At 46.7% G+C, this 26,887-nt stretch overlaps 2 protein-coding genes across 7 annotated transcripts in view; both read right to left on the minus strand.

Annotated features, from left to right (window-relative positions):
- Positions 1-15,906, minus strand: part of XXYLT1 (xyloside xylosyltransferase 1) — a 196,759-nt gene extending 180,853 nt beyond the window's left edge. The window contains exon 1 of one of the 2 annotated variants that reach the window (XM_063622236.1): positions 15,302-15,906. In XM_063622236.1, the coding sequence (XP_063478306.1) occupies positions 15,302-15,805 (504 nt within the window). In that variant the 5' untranslated portion in view covers positions 15,806-15,906. Of the gene's footprint in view, positions 1-4,793; positions 5,157-15,301 lie in introns of those variants that run through there. The other variant, XM_063622237.1, reaches the window with a different exon arrangement.
- A 3,658-nt stretch (positions 15,907-19,564) lies between these two features.
- Positions 19,565-26,887, minus strand: part of ACAP2 (ArfGAP with coiled-coil, ankyrin repeat and PH domains 2) — a 175,459-nt gene continuing 168,136 nt past the window's right edge. For all 5 annotated transcript variants that reach the window (XM_063622164.1, XM_063622162.1, XM_063622161.1 and 2 more), the window contains one exon: positions 19,565-24,253. In XM_063622164.1, the coding sequence (XP_063478234.1) occupies positions 24,153-24,253 (101 nt within the window). In that variant the 3' untranslated portion in view covers positions 19,565-24,152. The remainder of the gene's footprint in view (positions 24,254-26,887) is intronic.

Genomic DNA, 26,887 nt, shown 5'->3' on the forward strand with positions numbered 1-26,887 from the left:
AGAGAGGGCACAGGAGAGCTGCTCCCAGTCTCCCTTGTCCACTGAGCAGCTGTGTAGCCCTGAGCAAGTTGCTTGGCCTCTCTGGGCCCCAGTTTTCTCATGGATAACATGAATAGACTCAACTCCAGGACCACAGACTGGACTCCTTCCAACCCAGACCTCTTCTGCAGCTCAATGAGGGAGGTGGGGCTCCAACACCTCAGCCTGTAAATCCCACCTCCTAGAAAGAGGCTCCCTGCTGTTCTATGGGCAGCTCCTGGAGGACGGAGTGAAGGTCCACCCCGGGCAGCCCTGGGATTCCCCTGTTCTGTGCCACCCAGCTGACCAGGGGAAGAGGCCACCCAGTCAGCAGCAGGCACAGGGGCACCGTGGGAACCCTTCTGGTGGGGCCCCAGCTCTCACAGAGCATTCCTGGCTTTGGAGGGACAAGAACGAACCACCAAAATCAATAGGCATCAGGCAGAGCACTGAAGAATCAGCAAGCCAGATGCCACCCATGGCTCTGAGCAAGCTCATCTGTGCAGGCTCTTTCTAGGGGAGACTAGCTACCCTCCCAGGCCTGACTGCTCCGAGGTTAAATGAGGGAGAAAAGGCAGGATCCAGCATGGTGCCTGCCACCTAGGGGCTCCTGCGAGGGTGGCAACTGTGGCTCATTGACGGTGATGATAAACCTGAGACAGCTCTGGTCATTGCACGCCCCTCGCCCTCATGCTCCGCAGGCCTGAGGTGCGGCCTCGCACAGGGCAGGACCCGAGAAATGAACCAGTCCCTCCCAGGGGATGGAAGGAAAGTCAGCACGGAAGCCTCACCTAGGGTCATTCCAGGGATTATCTCAAAAAGAGGGGAAGAGCAGCCTCCTCACGTCCCGCAACCTCTCACCCGCACATTCAGGACGGGGTCTAGAAAGGACATGAGCTCTGTGAGCCCCCAGCACTGTTTATACACGCCCGGAAGAAAACAGACTGTTACTCAGAGCCGAAGCGTCCCCACTGCTCTTATGGATGAGAAACTGAGGCAAAGACACCAGAAGGCCTTGCTAACGGAAGCCAGGGTCAGAGGAAGACCCAGAACTCAGCATCAATAACATCTGGGCAGGACTCTGTCCACCACACTCCAGCTGAAGTGAGCGCCCGGGGCAGGTGCAGGCTGAAGAGCTTGCCCAGGGCACTGCCTGCCAGCCGGGGCTCTAGGCAGACCAAGCAACCTCCCCGGGGCTCTCAGAGGAGGGAGACAGGTGAAGCCCCTTGTACCTCCCAAGGGCCAGCATCAGCATTTCTTCATGGTAATGCAAGGGGGACAGTTCCAAAACCCAAAACACCACTGACACTTCATAGCTAGTGTCAGGCTGGATGACTTTCTGCAGGAGAACCCATGACAAGAGGGACCGGGAAGCTCTCTTTACAAGCTTGAGGCCTCTGTAGGCGGCCAAGTCCTGCAGGTCTGAGCCATGTCCTGCAGGTCTGATGCCATGTCCTGCAGGTCTGACGCCATGTCCTGCAGGTCTGACGCCATGTCCTGCAGGTCTGAGCAGCATGTGCACAGGACATCTGACGGGCATCGGTGCCCAGCCATCCCACCCCGGCCTTCCATGGCTGCACTCACACCACACTGCCCACCGTGCTGGCATCCAGCTCCTCCAGTGTGCCAGCCTACGCAGTCTTACTCAGGCCAGGCCTTGCGCCACTACATCCTGGAGACAGAATGAAATAAGACACAGCCCTCATCCCCCAGCAGCTGGCAGAAGGGCCAGTGTCAGCTCGCCAGGAGCCAGGGGAAAGGGGCTCACCAGGGTGGAGGTGAGAGGTAGGTCCCCACATATCTGGCACCATCCGAGCTTCATCATGAAAGGCGAGTTAATCAGATGAAGATGGGAGGAATGGGTGATCTGCGGAAGAAGCCCCTGAGCAAAGTCCCAGAGGTGGGAAGTGGCCGGGGTACACCGCAACCCCAGGAAGTCCAGCCAGGTGGATCACCATGGCAGCCAGGTACTTCCTGGCTGGGCCGGCACAGGCCCCCTAGCTCTCCCTGTGGCTCCCACTCCAGAGTCCTGGCTACTGCTGACTCTGCCAACCCAGAGAGCCACACATTCACCCAGCCAGGCCGCCCCACCCCAGCTGCTCCCCTCTGCCCCATTTTCTGGTCATGACTCTCCTGCCAGGGACAGAGGACAGGGCAAGTCTGTGGCTCCAGCTGCCTGAGTTCCCTCATCTCTTAGGTGGGCAGGTCACATCCTACCCATGTATCATGGATGTGTATCCTCCAAGCTCTCTGCCCCCCAGCCAGCCTCTCCATCCTCACAAAGCATCCCCGGCACACCCACAATCCTCCACCCTGTGTCTTCCTATCCCTTAGAGAGCAGGTGGCCGAGGGTACCCTAAGCAAAGCCTGCACTATGCCTGATCTTGTGCAGGTTTTTCAGACTGACAAATCCACCTGCTGAGCCTATGAAGCCCTTGCAGAATCCCACCCTGACCAGGACTCAGGGAGCCTGGCCACTTGAGCAGTCACACAAAGCTCCCAACCTGGGCTGCTGTGATGCTCTGGCGAAAGCAGGGCCACCTCACAGCCTTCAGTGAGGCAACAGCCACAGAGGGTGAGGCCAGAGACCCCACTCAGGGGGACAGCGTGGCAGCCAGGCATAGGAGCAGGCTCTGGGAGTATGTGGGGCTATGTGGATCCATGAGCGTCTCTCCAGAGGCCCGGCCTTTTTAAGTCATTTACCGCTTACACTTGGCTGATGCCCAAAAATGACTAGAAACAGTTAGTGTGTGTAATCAGACCAAGAAAACAAATCAAAAACCATTAAGAGGGAAACAAAACATCAAAATTTGATCAAAAATTGTGTAACTGTGCACCATTTACCATAAAAAAATTTGAATTGGAACCTTCGAGAAACTAAGGAACGTTCATAGAGGCGACTGTCATCTACACAAGACTACAAAGGCTTCATCATCCTGACAAGCAGCAGCTCCCACTCCAGAGCACAGGCCGGCTAGCATCACAGAGGGCCAGGTAGGGCCAGGGCCCGTGGGGAAGGGATGTGATGAAGATGAGCCTCTTCCTTCCAGCAGGAGAGAGAAAGTGTGGATGCACCTGAACGTCAAATAAGGCTAAGGTGTCCTGTGCTTTCAGAGAGAGGCAAACAATATATTGCCAAGAGGTGGGGGAAAGAGGAGTGTCAGAGAAGAAAAAAACACAGTAGTTTGGAGAATTCAAGACTTGCAAGAAATGGGGACACCGGAAATAAACCTGGGCAGAAAGCTGTTTTGCAAGCTAGCTGCACTGCCCTCCAACTGAATCAACGGTATCAGCATGGTGAATAAACAGGTATGTGCTTTCTAGAGTGACTACAGCAGGGTGTCAGCTCCCAACACACCTATTCCAGTACCGTTATTAGCAGCCACCGTTGACCAGGCACCTGCCATGTGCCAGGCTGAGCTGTCTCATTTCATCTGTTTTGTGAGCAGCAGGCCTGTGCTATCCCCAGGGCTGCCTGAGCAGGGCCGCAGGGACCAGCCTCTGGGAGACTAGTCCCACCAGCAAAGAATGGCTTAATCGGGGCTGCTTAATAGTCATTGCCCTAATAAATAACACAAATGGCTTTAATTTAAAACACATTAACTTAACAGCAGGCTTTCTGCCAGCTGATAAGGCCTGGCTCCACTGCTCAGAACAGGCAAGTAGTTAGAGTTGCCTCTTGGGGTCAGAGCCGTGAAGTCAATGTCCCTGTGGCTTGCGGGGAAGGCGTGGGACGTGGTGTTGCCCTGGTCATCTTGACTTGTCCTCTACAACCCCACACGACGGTGTGAGTGGTCCCAGGGAGAAAGACAAGAGCCCCGGATGGGAAGAGTGTGAGGAAGGGCAGCAGGGAGGCCTTCGGGCCCTGCCAGGCGGCCCTTCCAGCAAGCAGGCAGCCGGGCTCCTCCTCCCAGGGAGAGGCCTCCCGCCCCAGGAACAGGCCTGGGAAGCCCTCATCTCACCGCGAGGACAGTCGCATGGGACAGGCCTGTAAGGTGGCATCCGAGTCCCTCCCGCAATTAACGACGCCGGGCTCCAGGCCAGCGCCAGGGACAGACCCAGCACCAGGGCGCGCCCCGGAGCCGGCCTCTGGCAGCCTCGGGTGTTTTGCCAAACTCTCCCCCAGCGCCAGGATACCCAGGAGCCACCCCCACCACGCGGCTCCAACAGACGCGTTTCCCACACTGGCTGCGGAGGCCCGCCGGGTGTGACGGGGACCAGGCGGACTGGAAAGGATGTGGCTGGGGCCCCGGGGAGGACCAGGCAGGAGCGACGGGCCTCCCCATGCATCCTCCCTCCGACTGTGCTGCCGGATCGCCAGTCCCAGCGGCTCGGCCCCGCCTTCTCCAAAGGGCTCATCGAGGCCGGTTTACCGGCGGCCCAGGAAGGAAACGACCGCCCGCCACAGGCCCGCCGACTGCCTTTCATTTCAGGGCTTTCGAAACAACAAGGGAGGGCGGGGCTAGAGGAGGAAAAAAAACACCCCGCGGGAGCCTCAGGCTTCGGGGGCTGCAGCCGCGCGCACCTCGCTGGCCGGGGGTCGGGCGCGCAGACGCGGTGCAGCGGCGCCCCCAAGCGGCCGCACGGGGGCACTGCACTCGGGCGGGGGAGGGACCAGCTCCGCCCAACGCGAGACGCCCGCGGCCCCTCCTCTCTAGACTGGGGGCCCCGTGCTGACCGCAGCCGCGGAGGGCCTCCAGCGCACATCCCGGAGCACAGGACAAAACCTGTGCCTGCACCGCAGCCCCCATCCAGCTCCCGCAACACTGACCCACCTGGGCAGCCTCGGGCACAGGGCAGCTGGAAAGCCAGCCCCGGAAACCGCGCGGATTCTGCCTCCTGAAGGTCCGACTGCATCCTCCCATCCCGGGCGAGACACATCCAGGGGGAGACAGGGAGAAGAAGCCCCCTAGGATAGGTGAAGACGACAGGCCCTGCCACCTCCACTGTGGGTATTAGGGTGGGCTGCCTCTCGACCCACCCTTCCGAAAAAGACGGGACTGCCCCTAACACCTCCCTCAAACAGCAGAGGAGGGGCCTGGGCTTGTTCTAAAGGCAGCTCGGTGTGGCACTTAGTCACTGCCCCTTTCTGGCCCAGGGTATCAGCTGGGCGGGGGACACTGCGCCCAGAGCTTCCTTCCTGCTCCGATGTTTGGTGAACCTGCAGCGCTCCCTGAAGCAGAGTGAGAGGGAAGCTGCACTCCCAGAAAGCGCAGTTTTGGTTCAGATTGAATGGATTTATTTGGGGTGTCATCAGCAGGCGGATGGCAGACTGTGAGGTGGGCTACAGCCCAACCCTCATCCCCACACCCGCAGCCCCTTGTCATAGCTGCTAGCGGGGTCCTGAAGTGCCTCCTGCTGCTCTGGGAGCTCCGTAAGCCACCTGCTCTCAGCCTCAGGGATTCCACACCTCTTTCCCCAGCCTCAGCCATGCTCAAGTGAGGCGTCTGCACTTTTATACATTCTAAAGGCCTGAACAGGCCGGACGCGGTGACTCACGCCTGTAATCCCAGCATTTTGGGAGGCCGAGGCGGGTGGATCACCTGAGGTCAGGAGTTCGAGCCCAGCCTGGCCAACATGGTGAAACCCTGTCTCTACTAAAAATACAAGAATTAGCCGGGCACGGTGGCGCACGCCTGTATAATCCCAGCTACTCAGGAGCTGAGGCAGGAGAATCGCTTGAACCCGGGACATGGGACACGGAGGTTGCAGTGAGCTGAGAACACACCACTGCACTCTGGCCTGGAGGACACAGCAAGACTCAATCTCAAAAAGAAAAGAAAAAGAAAATTAAAGAAAAGAGGGGAGGGGAGGGGAGGGGAACAAATGTTGCTACTATGACAGAGCAAGACTCCATCACTAAATAAATAAATAAATGAAGTACTGAACAAATGTTGCTACTATTATTCTCCTCATCAAGACTTCATACTAGTAAACAGCCCTTTGCTGACTTTAGGCACATCCGTCTACACGTCAGAAATTTCCAAACCATGTTCTCAGAATATGCCCATTTCTAGCGATGCTGTAACACCTTACAGGGTAAGGAGGGGAAAGTCAAGGTAATTGTTTTTTGGTTTTTTTTAATAAAATGCATTTTGGTAAATATATTTTTAAAATACCAAATACATGTATGTAGTTGTCCTTAGCAACATGTAATCATCTCATCGTTTGTCATTAGGGAAATGCAGACCAAAACTAAAATGAGATACCACTTCACACCCACTAGAATAGCTGTAATTGAAAAGATGGATGATTACAAGTGCTGGTGAGGATGTGGAGAAACCAGAACCTCCACATACGGCTGGTGGGAATGTAAAATGGTATAGCTACTGAGTTTGGCAGTTCCTCAAAAGGTTAAACAGAATTAACCATTCCACTCCTAGGTTATACCCCAGTGATGTGAAAACATATGTCAACACAAAAACTTCTAAGTAAATGTTCACAGCAGCATTATTCATAATAGCCTCAAAGCAGAAACAACCCAAATGTCCATCAACTGATGAATGGATGATGTGGTTTATCCACACGACGGAATAGTATCCAACCATAAAAAAGGGTGAAGCATTAATGCAATGCTACAACATGAACCCTAAAAACACTAGGCTAAAAGAAGCCAGACACAAAAGACCACGTATTAGCCGAGCCCATTTGTAGTAAATACTCAGAAGAGACACATTTATACAGACAGCAAGCTGATTTGTAGTCTCTAGGGACGGGGGAGACAGGAGGATGGAGAGTGACACTAATGGATACAGGGTTTCTGAGGTGACAAGTGTTCTAGAATCAGTGGTCATAGCTGTACAACCTTGGGAATACACTAAAAACCACTGGATTGTATACATTAAATGAGTGAGCTTTATGGTACATGAATTACATTTCAATTTTTATTGCAAAAAAAAGTAATCATCTATCTTTTTAAAATATGGTCTACAAGAACAAGGAACAGTCAGGAAGTCATGAGGAATGACTGATGCCCAAAGCTGGAGCAGTTAATCCGTGCACTGAGGCCCCCACAGATTTTATAAATCCCCATCCATCAGTGTATTTCATCTATATCATGACCCCAAGGCTTTGCCTTATCATTTCAACACATACTTGCGGGCTTCTCCAGAGTTTATTGTATTCGATACAATACTATACAAAGTTATTCCCCATAGATCTGTGATTACAAAGTTTTCCATAAGAGACATACATTGGCACACAAACTACTACAGTTGTTTTCATGAGTATATTACAATTTAAAAGAATGCCACTGTTAAAAGCATTTGATAAAGTATGCACTGTTCTTTCTCTAAACACTGCCATATAAAATGTCAGCCCATCTTTTCAAAGAGCCTCTCCCTTCAGGACACGTTTCTTTGATCACCTCTTTTCCAGACCATCATAACTTATTCAAAAGTTTCCTTCAGGTGCAAGGTGCCTGCTGCTGTGACAAGCTGGAAAATCCATTGCATTTGCAGGGTCACCTGCTTGTCATCAGCTTCATCAATGAGACAGCCAGCATCAAGGTCAAGGTCTTCACATCCAGGCTTCTCTCAAGCCCCACCAAGGAGCTAAGGTGTTCAACTTTTCCAAGTCACTCACAGGTTTGCTCTTGCACTCAAAGAAACTCTGAGAATCCCCCACTGCATTTCACCATGTGCCCAGTCATTCCTAGTCCTTGGCACATGCTCCTCCTGGAACCCAACAGGGTAAACCTGTTGGTAACCCGACCTGTAAAGTGGATGCCAAGGTTGAAAGGGTGTCCCCTGGAACTCATGTGTTGGAAATGTGAGCCCCGGTGATGCTGCTGGGAGGTGGGGCTTTTATGAGCTGATGAAGTCATTAAGAGGGATTCGTGCCTGTCTCCCAGGCCTGGGTTACTTCTCTTGGGAGGGAGCGAGTTCTCACTCTCACTCACGGCACTGGATGAGCTACCAAGAGTGGCTGTTATAAAGCCAGGTGCCCCTCACGCTGTGCCCCGTCCGCATGCCTCTGCTTCCCTCCCCAGAAGCTGTCACCATTGCTCATGGACTTCCCGGCCTCCAAAACCTCAAGCTAAATAAATATCTTTCCTTTCTAAATTACCCAGTCTCAGGTATTGTTATGGTGACAGAAAACAGACGAGGATCGTGGGGGATGTGCAGTTTCCTTCTTCCTCCTAATTTGTCACCAGGAAATGCAGCAACCCAGTCTCAGGCTTTGAAAGAGGCTGAGGTTTGAGGGAAAAGGGGCAGATCACTGACAACCCTTCTAGGATATCCTGATTTTAATCACTATAGTTATTAGTCAACTATAAATATTTATTGAGAACATAGAATGTGCCAGAAACAGTGCTGAGACTACAGTGTCGACGGCAAAAAGAGGAAGCACCCATTCTCCATTGTTCTGTGCTTCTATATGGAGGATGCTCTCCTAGACAAACACTCCGGCCTCTTGCTCCCTGCCCCATCCTCCTCTCCTCCTTGCACACTAACTCGTCCTTAAGGCAGGAGGAGAAACTTACCTGACGGGTGAGTTTGGGAGGCAAGTCAGCCCCGGCCCTCACCTCTCTTTCTCTTCTCCGGAATCTACCTGTGCACAACCTGCCCATCCCTGCAGGGAGGCAAGCAGCTGCCAGAGCTGTCTGTGCCTCCAGAAGTCTGTCCAGTTCTTGTGTCCCAGGTTAAGAGACTGCTTGCCCGCTCTATCACTTCCAACTCAGGCCAGAAATAAGGATGGCATCTATGGGGTTCCCGTAAACCTCAGTAGGTGAAGGTAGGCAAGGTCTCTGCCTTCTGGAGATTACCTTCCAGGAGGGAGACACAGAGACTACAAACAAGTTAACAGGATAGTTACTTGCTCAAACATACAGAGCACACTCCAGCCTGAGACCCACACACTTGCAGGTGCCTCAGACGCAGTCTCGCCCAGAGGGCTGTGGCTCCCTCACTTCCTTCAGGCTCTGCGCAAATGGCACCTTATCCACGGAGCCTTCCCTGACCACCTATGCACCACGGCTAACAACTCCCCACACTGACAACCACACATTTCTATCTCTTCAGCCTGCTTTATTTCTCTCTGTAGAACTGATCACAATCTGACTCACTCTATATTTATTTATTTGTTAAAAATCCATCTCCTATACATTTCCCGCAACTCCAGAATTTAAGCTCCATGAAGGCAGAAACTTGTCCTGTTCTCTGCTGTTTACAAGTACCTAGAACAGTGCCTGGCACAGGATATGCACTCAACAACACCCGATGAGTGAATACATGAAAAAATGAATACATGCTATAAAAGAAATGCACAGCTGGGCATGTTGGCTCACGACTGCAGTCCAACATTTTGGGAAGCTAGGGCAGGAGGATCACTAGTTTGAGACCAGCCTGGGAAAGAAGGTGAGATCCCATCTCTACAAAACAATTAAAAAAAAATTAGCTGTGCATGGAGGCACATGCCTGTAGTCCCAGCTACTCAGGAGGCTGAGGCAGGAGGATCCCCTAAGCCCAGGAGTTTGAAGCTACAGTGAGCTGTGATCACACCACTGTGCTCTACTCTAGCCTGCGAGGCAGACAGAAACCCTGTCTCAAAAAAAAAAAAAAAAGGCTCACACTTGTAATCCCAGCACTTTGGGAGGCAAAGGCAGGTGGATCACTTGAGGTCAGGAGTTCATGACCAGCCTGGCCAACATAGTGAAATGCCATCTCTGCTAAAGATACAAAAATTATCTGGGCATAGTGGCAGGCACCTGTAATCCCAGCTACTTGGGAGGCTGAGGCAGGAGAATTGCTTGAAAGGAGGCAGAGGTTGCAGTGAGCCAAGATCGCACCCTTGCACTCCAGCCTGGGTGACAGAACGAGACTCCATCTCAAAAAAAAAAGAAAAAAATGCACAAGGTGATGGGAAAGAGGAAGGCTGGCACGAGGGTGGGGTTAGAAAACAGATTCAGGGAAGGCCTTTCTGAACGGTTGACATACCACAAAGAAGCAGTCCTGCGGCGCTCCATGGAGGCCGCACAAACAGTGGCTGGTGGGCCCCACCGCCTCTGCAGAGAGCTGGCCAGCATGGGGAAGGAGAGGAGACAGGAGAGGTGCGTGAGGCCTGTTCACTGTGATCATTTTCCCGGAAGTCAGTAGAGTAGAACCATGTGATGAGACTGGACCCGAAACAATACACACAGCAGCACTGGGCTAAACTGGACTAAAGGCGACCCAGCAACACAGATGTGATGGCCCCAGCTCCAGCAGCCATCCTGGACCATGAAGACAGCGCCACTCTCAGGGATGGTGAAACAGAGAGCTGGAAGGAGCCGAGGACCCTGGTGACTTCACGAAGCCCCCATGCCAGCCCAGGAATGCCTACCTCTGGACTGCACTGAAATCAGACATAAATTTAACCTTGTTTAAGCCACCATTATTTGGGGGTTTCATGGTATATTCTGTCAAACCTGATCCGGCAGGAAAGGCACATGGAAGGGATAAGTCTTGATCTAAGTTTTATAAGTGTGAGATTGCACTTGACAGAGAGACAACAGATGCTCAGAGGCAGAGCAAGCAAATCGCCATGAGAAGGAACAGCTTGTCCTAGAATTCAGGAAGCTCAGCCACTGCTGTGGGTCTAGGACATTGAAATGACCTGGGAAGACAGGTAGCCAGAAGCCATTGGAGGTTCTGAATGGAAGCGATACAATAAAGGCAGCATTCTGGCCAGGTGCGATGGCTCACGCCTGTAATCCCAGCACTTTGGGAGGCAGAGGCAGGCGGATCATGAGGTCAAGAGATCGAGACCATCCTGGCCCACATGGTGAAACCCCATCGCTTACTAAAAAATACAAAAATTAGCCGGGTGTGGTGGCGGGTGCCTGTAGTCCAGCTACTCAGGAAGCTGAGACAGGAGAATCACTTGAACCCGGGAGGCAGAGGTTGCAGTGAGCCGAGACCGTACTACAGCACTCCAGCCTGGTGACAGAGCAAGACTCTCTCAAAAAAAAAAAGAAAAAGAAAAAGAAAAAAAAAAGGCAGCATTTTAGCAAGGTGAATGTGGCAGCCTTTCCCAGGTCAGCACAGCCAGAATAGCCTGGATGGAAGAGTCATAGTCAAACAGTTCCTGAATGCCCACTATGAGCCAGGCATCGTGCTCCCCACAGGTTACCCAGAGGACAGGACGCCTGAGCTGGGTCTGAGAGACCAGCAGGAGCGCACTCCTGGATTTCTTACAGCAGTGACTCCCAAGCCTGCCTATGTAGCTCCATCCAAATACAGACCTCCAGGCCCCACCCAGGAGATTCTGAGCCCACAGGCTGGGGTGGGACCCAGGATTCTGTATTTTTAAAAGTGTCCCCAGGTGATTCTGATGCATTTAGAAAATGGACTTACTGTATAGGCTAGAAGCAGCTCCTATACTGGTACCTGGAACATAGCAAGTTCCGAAGTTTACTGATTAACAAATAATATGCTTCCCTGTTCACAGATAATAAACTAACAGATTGGCCGGGGGCGGTGGCTCACGCTTGTAATCCCAGCACTTTGGGAGACCGAGGCGGGCGGATCACGAGGTCAGGAGATCGAGACCACGGTGAAACCCCGTCTCTACTAAAAATACAAAAAAATTAGCCGGGCGTGGTGGCGGGCGCCTGTAGTCCCAGCTACTCGGAGAGGCTGAGGCAGGAGAATGGCGTGAACCCGGGAGGCGGAGCTTGCAGTGAGCCGAGATCGCGCCACTGCACTCCAGCCTGGGTGACAGAGCGAGACTCCGTCTCAAAAAAATAAAATAAAATAAAATAAACTAACAGATTAATTAAAACTTTCAAACATATTTAAAACAAGATACATGAATCCTTTTTAGCTAATATCCAATTAGCCAAAATAAAATCTAAGGTCACTAATAATGTTCTGTGATCTATTTCTGCAACCATTTCAGCTAAAAGGTGTTTCTATGCCACCTGAAAATGGCCTGAGACCTCGGTGTGTGGGCACCAGCCCCATGCCAGTTCACTGCGGCCCTGCTCTGCATCTTGCAGCCATGCTGAGGTCCCAGAGCCATCCAAAGGGAAGAGGAGCCCCCAGGCTATCTTCAGACAGTTCTAACACAACTCAAATCAATTCTCCCTGGGAATAAACTGCCCCCTGGACTTTATCTTACAAGACAGAGGTGCTCCTTAAAGGGGAAATACGGCACAAAGAGAACAGCACTGACCTAGGATGCAGGTCCAGCCACAACTGAGTAACTCTCCAGAAAGCCTTGGGCAAGTTTCCTCACCTGTCATGCTATATACTCCAAATCCCTTCCAGCTCTGGCACAACCTGAGTGAGTGAGAAATTCTAGTTTCCTTCTTCCGACGCAATACTGAAAAAACAATTCCAGTATAAAATTCCCTCATCTGCCAGGTGCTAGGGAGGCAGCATTGAAGACGTGTCAATGTCAATGCCCTTAAGGAGTTTAGAGTCTAGCAAGGAAGACAAATAATTAATCCAACGATTATATCAACACAACTGTGATAAATGTTACTAAGGAAAAGTGCTTGGAGTTTGAAAGTGTGTAATGGGGGCTCAGGAAAGGTTTACCAAGGAAAGAACAGCAAAGCCGAGACCTGAAAGCTGAGTACTAAGGATGGAGGCAGGGAGTACTCCAGACAGAGGAAAGACATGTGTCATATGTTCTTTTCAGGAATATTCCAAACCTGAGGAAGAATTAAATCACAAGTAAAATGAAGCAATCCTTTTAGAATCGCACATTTAAAGGAAAAAAAGAGCACTTTTCATCACAAACAGAAAAATTTACAAAATATGAACTCAAAAATCACGGGAATGCCAGGTGCAGTGGCGTGTGCCTGTAATCTCAGCTATGCGGGAGGCTAAGGCAAGAGAATAGCTTGAGCTCAGGAGTTCAAGACCAGCCTGGGCAACACAGCAAGAATTCTTATCAAAAACAAAACAAAACAAAGTAATGGAGGCTAGGCGTGGTGGTTCACGCCTGTAATTCCAGCACTTTGAGAGGCCAAGGTGGGTGGATCACCTGAGGTCAGGAATTTGAGACTAGCCTGGCCAACATGATGAAACCCCGTCTCTACTAAAAACACAAAAAATTGGCCCGGCGTGGTGGCGGGCGCCTGTAATCCCAGCTACTCAGGAGGCTGAGCCAGGAGAATCGCTTGAACCTGGGAGGCGGAGGTTGCAGGGAGCCAAGATCACACTGCTGCACTGCAGCCTGGGCGACAAGAGGGAAACTCTGTCTCAAAAAAAAAAAAAAAAGCCAGCATGGTGGTGGGCACCTGTAATTCCAGCTACTCGAGAGGCTGAGGCAGGAGATTCGCTTGAACCCAGGAGGCAGAGGTTGCAGTGAGCCGAGATCGTGCCACTGCACTCCAGCCTAGACAACAAGAGCGAAACTCCATCTCAAAAAAAAAAAAAAATGTAACGGGAGCAATTTTATGCCAGGACTGATAAACCCTTATCCGATCACTGACATCTGGCTAGAAGTCCCCAGACACTAAACCCTCACCCCTCACACCTCAACAGAGGAGGTATCAGTTCCCTCCGGTCATTTGCAGCTGCCTCCAGGCCTTGAGTGAGGCTGCCGGAACTGGGCCCAGTAAAGTGGGGTAGTCCGAGCATGGAACACTTACTCCCAGACAGGAGGAGCTCGGCCCTGAGGCTGGATCTACCCCTGGGCCAATATTTCTGGTGCCAACTAAGAGTGCCAGGCATTGTACATAGGGATGGATGATAAGACATGATACAGTCACAGCACCAGGGAAGTAGAAGAGGAAAGAAGGGACGGCTTCTTGGCTCCAAGGAGGGGACGGTATCTGAAGATGGGCAAGACTTGTAAATGGAGAGAAGGAGCACCCCAACAGTGGGAATGACAAAAGCAGAGGCAAGTAGGCTGGAAAGCACTGGGTGTGCAGCCAGAGCTGCAGCGGGAGCTCGGGACCAGGGGATATAGATCTGGCAACGGTGCAGAGTAGTCCCAGAAGAGATGACAATGCTGATCTCCAAGGCGGTGTTCGGAGACCTGGTCAAATCCCAAGATCTGCCCAGACTGACCCTATGGCCAAGGGCCCTCAGTTTTCCACTCTGAACTCGTGCAATGTTCCTCAAACATTAGGGTCATTAGGATCACCTGGGACAGGTTGCCAGGCTCCTCCTCCAGAGAGGACCTTCAGAGGTCCCAGGGCCTAGGGACTTTCTCAGGAGAAGTGAAAGCTGAGTAAAGAATGGCCAAGGGCCAATGAGGACACGGTGGGCAGAGGGTACAGCATGCATAAGGCCCACTCTATACACAGCTAAGGTATGAGGTGCATGTAGGGAAAGGAGAAGAGGTGAAGCCAGAGAAGTGGACCAGGCTCACAACACAACAGCCCTACCAATAAGCTGGGACTTAACAAGGAGCCATCACGGACTCCCGAAGCCTGTAGGATCCTGGCAACAGCTCCCCTAGTCACTCACATAACACAACTCCTGCCTCAGCATGCTTCCCCAACCAACATCAGTCTCCACCCTTTAATATTACCTACTACTCCTTAAAATCTGGCCTCGGATCCCCTCTGTACAACTATCAGGTCAAAATCAAAGAAGCAATTTGACCTACGCAATTCACACTATGTCAGGAACCCATCTCAGACAAGGAGAGCCAGGCAGTGAAGAGACATGATAAACAGAGACGGAAGCTGTCACGGAGGCGGCCAGCTGTGCTCTCCCCAGATCGTGTCTGCTCCCCCTGAGCTTTCTCTTCCCCATTCGGAGGAACTCCAGGCTTCTCTAAATGGGTTCATGACCCTTGGAGGAAGGGGAAAAAGGGACACAGAGAGGAGATAAGATGGTTCACAATGAGTTTGACCAGATCCGACTGAAATACCTTAAGAGCAATGAGAAATGTCACTGCAACTTCAACACTTCCAGAAGCCCCACCAAGGCCCTCTCCAGTTGCTCAGGATGACTACTGGTGACCAGTCCCATCCTCGTAAGTGAAAAACTGAGGATCATACACAGAGGTGCAGACTCTGAAGGCAGTGCTGAACCCTGCAACGTTAGCAAAATGGGGGCGCGCGGACTCTCCTGGGGGCTGCACTTAATTGGGGGAGAGGAAAGCAAGGCGGTCATTAAAAACGCAGCTCCACTCCTCAGCACCAGCTGAGGGCGTCTGGCTCCCGGACACGCCCCCGAACGAGACCTCCCACAGGTTGTGAACACTACATTGCAAGTGGGCAGCGCAGGGAAGATCCTACCCGCTAGGTCCACGGATCCCCTCCGGGAGCGCGCAATGACCTCGCCTAGGATGGGGTGGGCCACCCACCGGGAGCCCCCAGCTGCGACCCGCTCACCTTGCACTTGAAGCCAGCGGCGGGCGGCAGGAGCTCCCGCAGCAGGCCCTTGGCCACCTCGCGGCTGGCCTCCTCGCTCACGAAGTGAAGGTTAAGCACCTCATGCGCCTCGAACTTGGCGAGGCGCAGCAGTGAGCGCAGCGCGACGCGGGCCTTGGCCTGCAGCGCGGCATTGTGCTCCGCCTTGGTGAACATCATCAGCAGGTGGTAGTCCACCGGCCCGGCCCCGCCGCCCTCCAAGCTCTTGGCCTTCGCGCCGGGGGCTGGCGCCACGGAGCCCCGCGCCAGCTCCAGCGCGGGCGGCGAGGGCGCGGCGGGAGCCCCGGCGCGGGCCTCCTTCAGCCTCTTGGTGGCGCTGGAGAAGGTCTCCCGGCCTGAGCCGAGGTAGTAGAAGGCGCAGACGGCCAGCGCCGCGGCCAGCAGCAGGGCGCAGTAGTGGGAGCGCACAGCGCCCAGGCGCGCCATGGCCCGAGCGCACGGGAGCCCGCCTCGGAGGAGGCTCATGCGCTATGAGACCCCGGCTCCAGCGGTGCCAGCAACGCGGGAGAGCCCTCGGGGACCCGGACGCCGGCGGCCGGCGGCGGCCATGGCGGGGGCGGGACCGCGCCGCCTGGAGCCAATCGCGGGCTCCGATGCGCGGAGGGGCGGGGCCGGGCGTGCCGAAACCACTGGGTCCTAGGTTCCCAGGGTGTTAGAGGCGGGGCTAGGGGCGCCCGGCGTTGGGAGGGGCGGACTGAGGACCCCAGCGTGCTGAGGGCGGGCCCCAGAAGATATCCAAGCTGAGTCTTGAAAGGAATGGAGGCGCCCGAATAGAGAAACTTAGGTTAGCCAAAAGCGAAGCTGGAGGCACCAAGAGGGAAAACTTTAATCTCTGCACCTTTTTTTCCCCTCAATTTCTTGGAGGCTTTAAGCCGTCTCGGCCTCTCCCTGCACACGAGCTGGAACTAGGCAATTTAAACCGGCAGCTCCTCTCTTTTCCCGCTGCCCTGGGAGGAAATGGCCCGGGCCGCACGTCGCGCCGGAGGCCGAGCGGAGGGAGGCTGGAGGATGTGGCCAGCAGGGGGCCCCCGCCGCCCGCACGAACCTGCGAGGCTGCTCCAGGAGCCCCAGCGCCGCAAAGCCCTGGAGGGCGACATTCATCCACTTTTGTTTTATAAACAGACTTTTAACACTTTATCAACAGCCTTCTTGGGAGTACCAGGGAGTTTTGCACACGGAGGTCACCTGCCCAAAGTCACACAGCTAGCCAGTAGCAATTTTGACCCTAGACAGTTGCACACTGCTAACTAGATAAAAACGTATTAACTTCAGTCTTTTAAGAATTGAGACTATACCAGTAGTTTTTAAGTAAACACGTGCAAGTGCTGTGCATGCTTGAGAGGAGGTGAAAATAATGGACAAACGCACATATAAATTGGTCTCTCAGAGTTTATTGGGCTATGCCATCATTTCTCAAAGTGTGGGTAGAGCCCACCTTTCCCAGATTTTCGGTCCATCCCATTTTTAACTCTTGTCCTTTTCTACTGGGGCAGCACTTTTCTGAAAACATTGGACCTCTGAAACAGGCCTGCAACAAGTTCACACATACTACTCACCTTGGGGAAAAAAACCAAATAGCAGAATTACCATACTCGAGCAGTTCATTTGATCCTTACAACTCTATGAGGTAGAAGTATTTTACAATGGAGAAAATTGAGATTTAGAGAATTACCCAAATCTAGTAGGCTAGTAAATAAAGGAGCTGGAATCCTAACCCAAGTCTTACTGTTTCCAAGTCCAAGCGTCTAGCAAGATTAGCTCCAAAAATAGTCACTCAAGCTCTGAGTTGTGTGTATTTTACCACAACTGTTAGCATATGGTTAACAGCTGGTTAAAAGAGCAAGTCCTGGGGTGGATGATCCAGGCTGGAATTCAAGCTCTTACACTACAGGTTGCTGGACTTTACACACGTTACTTAATCACGCCGAACTACAATTACACCATATAGAAAATGGGGCTAATACTAGTATCTATGCCTCATTGGCTTAGCAGAGACAATATTTAAAAAGCAGTTAGGCCGGGCGCGGTGGCTTACGCCTGTAATCCCAGCACTTTGGGAGGCCGAGGCGGGTGGATCACAAGGTCAGAAGATCAAGACCATCCTGGCTAACACGGTGAAACCCCGTCTCTACTAAAAATAAAAAATTAGCCGGGCGCGGTGGCTCACGCCTGTAATCCCAACATTTTGGGAGGCCGAGGTGGGCAGAACACCTGAGGTCAGGAGTTCGAGACCAGCCTGCCCAACATGGCGAAACCCCGTCTCTACTAAAAATACAAAAAATTAGCCAGACATGGTGACGAGCGCCTGTAATCCCAGCTACTCAGGAGGCTCAGGCAGAAGAATCGCTTGAACCTGGGAGGTGGAGGTTGCAGTGAGCCGAGATCACACCACTGCACTCCAGCCTGGGCAACAAGAGCAAAACTCTGTCTCAAAAAAAAAAAAAAAGTTAGCTGGTGTGGTGGCAGACACCTGTAATTCCAGCTACTCGAGAGGCTGAGGCAAGAGAATCGCTTGAACCCGGGAGGCAGAGGATGCAGTGAGCCGAGATTGTGCCTCTGTACTCCAGCTGGGGGAAAAAGAGTGAGACCCTGTGTCAAAAAACAAACAAAAATAAAGCAAAGCTAGGTTCATGATGGCAAAAAATCGGAATCAAATGGTCATCAATGAAGTGGTTAAAGCTAAAATAATGCAGTCATTAAAAGTGATGTTTTCAACAAACTGCAGGTAGAAATTTTAAAAACTAACAAATGGGTGAGGTGGCTCATATCTGTACTCCAAGCTATGTGGGAGACTGAGGTGGGAGGATCACTTGAGCTCAGGGGTTCAAGGCTGCAGTGAGCTACGATCGCCACACGACTCCAGCATGGGCAACAGTGCGAGACCCCATTTCCAAAAAAAGAAAATAGTAATGGTAATAAACGGGAAAAAAACCCTATAGAGACTAAGAAACATATTCACCAACTGCCATGTATGGAACTTACGTGAATTCTGATTTGTACGATCTATTTTAAAAATCATATTTGAGACCACCAATTTGAATACTGATTATGTAGTTTTACAGTTTTAAGAAGTGTTAACGATTTTTTAAACAGTCCTTAACTTTTAGATGTACATACGGAATGATTTGCTGGTGAAAGGTCTAGGATCTGGTTCCAAAAAAAGTCCAGGAAAGGGGAAAAATGGGCAGGAGAATAAATATAAGCCATGAGCTTACAGCTATTGAAGTTATTTTCTCTACCTCTACATGCTTGAAATTGTCCATAAATTTTAAGTTCTCCCCATCTATTAAGTGAAAGAAGTGGGTAACAGTATGATCCCATTATATAAATGTATGAATACACACACCCAAAGGTCTAGAAGGGTATACACCAAAAAATTAACAGTATCTCCCTCAGTGCTATCCAGTAGAACTTCCTGTGACAACGTATATATTCTACAATCTCCCCTGTTCAAAACAATAGTCACTAGCCACATGGGGCTAAAAGTTCTTAAAATGTAGCAGTACGACTGAGGAAATGAACTCTGTCTAATTCCAATTAAGTAGCCACATGTAGCTAGTGAGTTCCATTTTGGACAGCACAAGTAAAATAATGGAATTGTGGGTGATTCTCTTGCTTCTTCTTAACATTTCTCCACAAGCAAAAAGCTTTGTTTTTGCAATAATTGAAAAATTAAACTGTTTTCACTAAAAATATTTACACACTATTGATGTGGGTTCTCCACAGAACTATTCTGAAAATGAAATGAAGCTGAACAAAGCAAGTTATATTGAAAAGTTTATGTGTCTGCTTTCAATTAGCTTTTTTTTTAACAAATGCAGGTGATTCACTTCGTTTGGTTTTTTCAACCTTCCATTCCTTCAGTCCCAATTCACAGACAAACGTGTGTGTGTCTGTTTACTAAAAGGATAAAATGTGAATGTGTTGCATAGATTAGGAACATTAATGTCAATCATAATGGAAAAAACTTAAGCAAGCTCCTCCCCCCACCCCCCAAAAAAAGCCTTTTATCTTTTTGCCAATGAATTAGGGGTCATAACAGCTCCGTGAACAAAGAGAATTATATACTTAAAAGATCCAAATGGATTTCTTGATTGAAGTAATCAGCAAATAGGATGAATGTGGATTTGAAAGGGTTGGAAAGAAACACCTTAAAAATAACTGCTGTTGACAGATATGTTCACAGTGTATTTCACAAGAAAATGTAAATCACCATGAAAGAACTAAGCCAGAGGTGAGATTTTTATTGACTTACTGTAATTTTTTGGCATACAAAGTACTTAATCAAGTATATTTACAATTCTTACATAATGTACATTTTAGAATAAAGATAATGTACTTTGCTCCATTTACAATGACAAACTATTGTAAAACTACATTCATGAATTAGATACAAATCCTCTACATACTAATAAAAAGTAAATGGACTGTTGGTTATACATTCTTTAAAATATACCTTTTCACAGGTAGCAAGAAATAGTACATGTAATAAGTCTTTATGACTGGAATGATCCAGAAATATCACAAAGCACGAGTAAACACATATAAAAAAGTAGCTCATCATTTCCAAAAGTTAACCTTTAGCCTTTGTGTAAAATAAATGGTGTCAACAATCTATAATGTAGCAAGCTTTCCCTGTTTAATATCCAAAAAATGGAGGGTGGGGAGGTTGAAGAAAAATAAGAAAAGTTAGCAAATAAGATAGTGAAAAGACCAATGCAGAGAAAAGTTTATGTAATCAAATCTTGCTTTGTCTCCACATTATCACATTTTAAGTGGATAAATTTATGTAAACAGAAAAAGATGTCCACAAAACCGTATCTGTAGATGTCATTTGGAAGCATCAAGAAATTGATAAGTATGTGGTGAATTAAAATTACTTCTATAATGTTTTGCTTTCATTAATGTTTGTTATTGCAAAAATGTAAAATTTCCTACAATTTTGTCTTCAAATCCCAAACTAGCCCTTCAAACTTTTATCCAGGTTCTCCAGCATATTTGGAGTCTTTGTTATCAAAGCACAAGGAAAGCTGGCATTCATTATCAGACTTCGCTGCTTTACAATGATTTCAAATCATTTCATGATACAAATAAAGTGCCTCTGACTAGTGGTCAGTCAGACCTGGGTAATGGTGCCAACTCTGCCACCAGCTAGCAAATCAAGTGACCCTGCTCTGTAAAACAAAAGGAGCACCCGAGGATCAAAAAAGCAGGCAACTCTGGAGCTCTTAGATTAAGATCTCAGAAATCCTACCGTGAGAATCCAGTGAGATAAAGCAATGCCAAGTACACTGAAAGTGGCAAAACAGTATACAAAGGGATGTTTCTATATTTTCACCTTGTTTCATTACACTCATTTTAATCTGAGGAGCCCTGAATCCAAAACAGGTAGTGACGACTAGTCCAGTGCTCCTTCCGCTGCATCATGCGGTTCTAAAGTCATTCTGGACATACAATCTACAAAGATACATCATTTTTCCAGCTCATGTCCATGGTCCAAAGTGATATTATACACAAGTGTTATCTGACAATATAAGAATGATCTGGGAATGTCTGATTGTTCAAAACGGTAGTAAATTTAGTCTTAAACACAATTTCATTTACTGCGACCATACTTAACATGCATAAAATATTTTTAAAATACAAACTTAAATTGGCCAGATTCTGAATGTGTATTTTTTTCTTTTTCAAAATGCACTCATGAAGAACCAAAGTTCATACTCCAAATTAAATCTGTGTGTCTGGAAAAGTAGCCAAAGTTCATTAAAATATACAGTGAAAACCAGTACAAATTAGGCAAACACCATAATCTAATGAATATCAGGAAATTTCTGAGTTTCTAAGGATTGTATTAAAGGTAACTTTTTAAAATCTTAGAAATCTTAAGCACATAAATGTTATAATGAAGCATTGCAAATAACTGCTCAATTAATTTTATTCTAGCTCTAACATGAAATTGCATTTTATTAACTCTTCATAGTGCTATTCTTATTTTGATATTAATCTAACTTTTAAGTTAGTAAGCTAACGATAATGAGCTAACAGATTAATAATAAGGAATAAGAAACTAATAATAGCAGGTAAGTTACGGAAAGAAAATAAAAGGCCAATCACATTGACTAATGAAGCCCAAAAGCATGATTAACATTGTTTAAACTACGATTTCTTATAATGCACTGAATAATTCACAGCATAACATAATTTAGATTTGTTACATACCATATAAAAGCTAGTAGTTGACACGGCTAAATTCACCTAAGAGACAACCTACCTTGTAACTATTAATTTAATTTAAAGCCTTGCTGTTTACTCCATCATTTCTGCCAAATGAGACCCACATTGGGTCTCAGCATATTCAAGAGATCAAGCCACAGAAATGTGTCTTTGTACTGCTAACCTCCCTGCAATATTAAAGATTTTGCTTTCTCTGAAGATATTCTGAACCATGATCATCTTTAAGGCACTTCAAATACATTTCTGACCACTACATTTAAGTTGATACTAATTACTGCCACATTAACAATTCATCACTTAAGCCACAGGAGGCAAGAGTCTCATAAGGAATTGCCTTCACAGCCACAGAGATTCCAGAGGTGATCTGAATGCAGCACACACCAATGGCCAGATCCAAAAGGAAAACTACCTAGACTTCCTCAGATAAAGGTCAGGATCTTTAGGAATTAAAACAGGAAGGGATACTATAAAGGAAAAGTGAGGTTTTCTCTTTTTCTTTAACATACTTCTTTTCTTTGAGCTTCTTGGTCAAATAATTTCAAGGTACACGCTAATAAAAACTACAAATCAGATTTTTGCCTTTAGTGAAGGTGCCTAAAAAGCCAGATGATCTATGACTTTGAGGTGAAACAGTAAAGATAAAGATTTAATGTTCCTGTTACTGTTATAATTAAATACAATGCTGTGGAAGTTAGCATTTCCTCAGAAATAATTCACAAATATATTTTTATCTTTATCTAACATATAGTGACTATTACTCAATAAGCATTACATGCATGCAATTTGGCCAAATTATGGAATCTTTTCTGTAATGTGAACTTATTTCAATATAATTCCTGCTTGGCTAGATTCTGATTTGATGTTTAATCAACTTATAAAACTAGTGACTGGGAAATGTTAGAAAATTTATCTACAATTGGATCATAAAATTTTTATATATTTTAAAACCTCTTATTTAGAAAGAGTATCAATAATATCATTTGCATATAATTTCTAAAAGAAGAATAAACTTAATTGCTGACAACAATAGAAAGGAATCAAAAGGCAAATTAGGCTGGGTGCGGTGTCTCACGCCTGTAATCCCAGCACTCTGGGAGGCTAAAGCAGGCTTGACCACCTGAGGCCAGAAGTTCGAGACCAACCTGGCCAAAATGGTGAAACCTGTCTTTACTAAAAATACAAAAATTAGCTGGACATGGAGGCGGGTGCCTGTAGTCCCAGCTACTCGGGAGGCTGAGGCAGGAGAATTGCTTGAACGCAGGAGGAGGAGGCTGCAGTGAGCTGAGATCGTGCCACTGCACTCCAGCCTGGGTGACAGAGCAAGACGCCATCTCAAAAAAAAAAAAGCAAATTAATTATTTTATACTTGTAAGACATTTCAAAGATGGAATCAGACTAATTTGTAGCATATAAATGGTAATATGTTTATCCATAATATTTTGGAATTCAGGGGTCTGTGAATCATGTAACCGAATACTAAAGCTATATACACGATATAATTTAAAAGAATGTACACTGTGTACAAGTACACAAAATAGATGTAGAAAAAATAAACAGCAATTTATTGCTATATATTTTAGTATTAACTACGAATAAGTGGGGTTCTTTTTCTCCTTTGTACAGAGATTTTTCTTTCACTAGGAGCAACAGCAAAACTGTATCTTTAAAAGGACAAATTTCAAATACAAAAATGGCCTACATTATTTTATAAATTGATTTTTCCTTTGAAGTTTTGATGAAAGCATAATTTTGCGACATTCAAGTAACCTTTAAGACACAGTTTTATTCCATCGATACATCTGTCAAGGTTTTGGGGAATCAACCCAACAATGAAGAACTACACATTTTGAACTGGGGTTTTTTTTGTGTGTGATTAAAAAAAAAAAAAGAGCTTCTTTTTGCTGCATAAAATAAATCTAAAGGACTGAATTATGGTCTACCTGTACAGCCATTATACATACATACATTAAAGTACTGGACAATAACCTGTCATCTAAGAAGTATAACCGCATTTATGAACAAATGGGGAAAACACATTCTCTAGTTCTAATAAACCATATATTATGTGTATGAAAGCTAGGTTACCAACAACACATAAACACACACACCTATTTCTGAACCACCAAAAATCATCAGGGAAGCTAAAGAAAAAACATACTCTTGAGGCAGGCAGGACAGTTGGCTCCCACTTGATGAAGACGTGCTTGACTGAATGATCCTGGGCAAGATGCGTGGAGGAAAAAAATCAATGCTACCACCCATTGGCAAAAGAATCATTTTTGTCTAACCTCCTATCATCTTGTAACCTAGACATGGCCTAAATCTAGACTGAACTTTTATCTACAGAAATAGCCCTTTAAATAGGCTTTTTTAATAAAAGAGGTCCTAAACTAGGTTCCTCTCCAACTACTACATAACTATGTTTTAATTTATAAATATATGAATGGGTACCTTTTTTCCAAGCCATTCAATATCTACCAAAATTAAGTAGAATTAAAGCAGTAAAAAATTGTGAATTTTTAGCTGTATATATTAGGGGGTCACCAGATTTCATATTTTCCCATTTTTAAAAAGAAATTCAGAATTTCTGTGAATCTTGCTGGAAACGATTTAGTTTCTCTGGATTATTGGATGCCATTTGGGAAAAATCACGAAATATGTCCTGGTAAGTTTCATCACCTGCATGAAATAAAATAAAGACACTTTAAACATTTACACAAGTATTAATAAAACAACATTCATATTTATTACTAGTACTATTTTATAATTCATTACATTAAAATTTTGTTCAGATAAGCATTTTTGGAAGAAAAGGGGCAACTAAAAATAAATGCTGAAAAATTATGTAATGAAAGAAAAAAAAAAACTATACCTGAAAAAAGCACCTCAGATGCAGCCACAGAAGAAAGCTCAGAGTTAGAAAAGAGCAAAGATGCAAGTGTTTTAAAGCAATGTAAAGAAACACATTTATTAACACATGAGGGGGAGAAAGAGTCATTCTAAATGAGGTGTAGTAAATGAGACCTTCTTTAAATAAATATTTCCCTTGATAAAGGCCAAAAGAAATGACTAAAACCCAATACTAATGTTTTGGATGGATGCAAGTTATTAACAAGACAAACTGATAATCAGGACAAACTTATAATCAGATAGGGAAAAATAATACTATCTTTTAATTAAAAGCAATTTTAAAAAGTAATTTTTTACTCAAACTTTAATGCGTAATTAAAACTAATGCACCTAATCCACTGCTTACTAAACTCATAAAATAAAAATCTAGCTGGGTGCAGTGCCTCATGCCTATAACCCCAACACTTTGGGAAGCTGGGTGGGGGGGTGGGGGGAGAATTGGTTGAGGCCAGGAGTTCAAGACCACTCTGGGCAACATAGCGAGACTACGTCTCTACAAAAATTAACAACAAAATCCTAGAAAATGGCTTTAAGGCCAGGCGTGGTAGCTCATGCCTGTAATCCCAGCACTTTGGGAGGCCGAGGCAGGCAGATTACCTGAGGTCAGGAGTTTGAGACCGCCCCGCCAAAATGATGAAACCCCGTCTCTACTAAAATTACAAAAAGTAGCCAGGCGTGGTGGTGAGTGCCTGTAATCCCAGCTACTCGGGAGGCTGAGGCAGAAGAATCGCTTGAACCCAGGAGGTGGAGGTTGCAGTGAGCTGAGATGGCGCCACTGCACTCCAGCCTGGGCAACAGAGCGAGACTCTGTTTCAATAAAAAATAAAAAATAAAAATAAAAAAAGAAAATGGCTTTAAAATCAGTTTTGCATTTAAAAGTTGGGTTTTTGTTTTACTGCAGGTCATATGAGCAAGAATGCTATGACAAAATGCAAATAAATACCAAGGACATCTGTTAAATTAGAAAAATAAACATGTATATGTACAAACATGTTTACCGAGAAATAGATTATAGATACTGATGTTAATTCTGACCGAATACCATTTTGTCATGAGAAACTAAATATACACACACATACAGATCAATCCCTCAGACAAAGGAATCTTATTTTCAAGATAAATCATTGATCATGAATGCTTCTTGCTAAACATTAGCCTTATACACAAATGCTTGGCATAATTCTGTTCTCAAGATTTCAACCATAAAATACTGTTTTTGATTATTATTGTAACATTTTATAATTATCTCCTATAAGATACCTTGCATCCATCTTATAACACACTCATTGCTACAGATGTTGTTAATAGTGCAGTAAGTTTTGTCAGTTTTTAAAAAAGTGAGATTTTTGAGGCAAGAGATGTCATACCAAAAGCTAGAGAATTAGAAAAAAGTTGAGGACAGGAATAAAGATCTAGTAAAAAGGTCTAACAGCATAAGCCAAGATTTTGAATTAAAAAATGTTACTACTTTTGGCCCGGCCCGGTGGCTCACACCTGTAATCCCAGCACTTTGAGAGGCTGAGGCGGGTGGATCACCAGGTCAGGAGATCGAGACCATCCTGGCTAACACAGTGAAACCCCTTCTCTATTAAAAATACAAAAAATTAGCCAGGTGTGGTGGTGGACGCCTGTAGTCCCAGCTACTTGGGAGGCCGAGGCAGGAGAATGGCGTGAACCCGGGACGCGGAGCTTGCAGTGAGCCGAGATCGTGCCACCGCACTCCAGCCTGGGCGACAGAGCAAGACTCTATCTCAAAAAAAAAAAAGAAAAAGAAAAAGAAATCTAATACATTTTAGTCACTTTTTGCATTTAGTCTAGGTAAAAAGCAACTTATTAACATCTCTATATAGTTTTCATTTAGCCCTAGGAATTTATTCCTGACCTGAATCAATCGATTAAACCTAATCTGTCTACTTTAAAAAAACAGTAAGAAGAGATTAACAGGTGGCTGAGAGTAACATCTAACTCATATTGACATGACTAAAATAAAAGGATGATACGTTGGAACAGCTGGTAAGACAATCCAATTATACCCATGGTTTCGTAAAAGTTTACTTCCAGATCAAAAGACAAACATTGCTACTCTCATTTTAACCATTCTAAAAGATAGAAAATAAATAAAGAGAGCAACACTAAATAGCAACAAACCATATAAAATATTTTTTCTAATTTTTAGAGGTTGAATTAAAATATGTAAAATATTTATTGTAAACATTATAAATATTTTTAAAAGACTATTTAAACTGGATAGTCTGGAATTTTCCTTTCCAAGAAAGTGTAAAGTGCAGATTATAATACAAAAATACCACAAAGATTTTACCATTCAACACTAGAAGTAACTTAAAAGGCACACATTATACATTCAAGAAGAAACAGGAAGAAGGGTCTAGCAGACGTTAATAC

Source organism: Symphalangus syndactylus, chromosome 17 (genome assembly GCF_028878055.3).
Source record: "Symphalangus syndactylus isolate Jambi chromosome 17, NHGRI_mSymSyn1-v2.1_pri, whole genome shotgun sequence".
Classification (NCBI taxonomy): Eukaryota; Metazoa; Chordata; class Mammalia; order Primates; family Hylobatidae; genus Symphalangus; species Symphalangus syndactylus.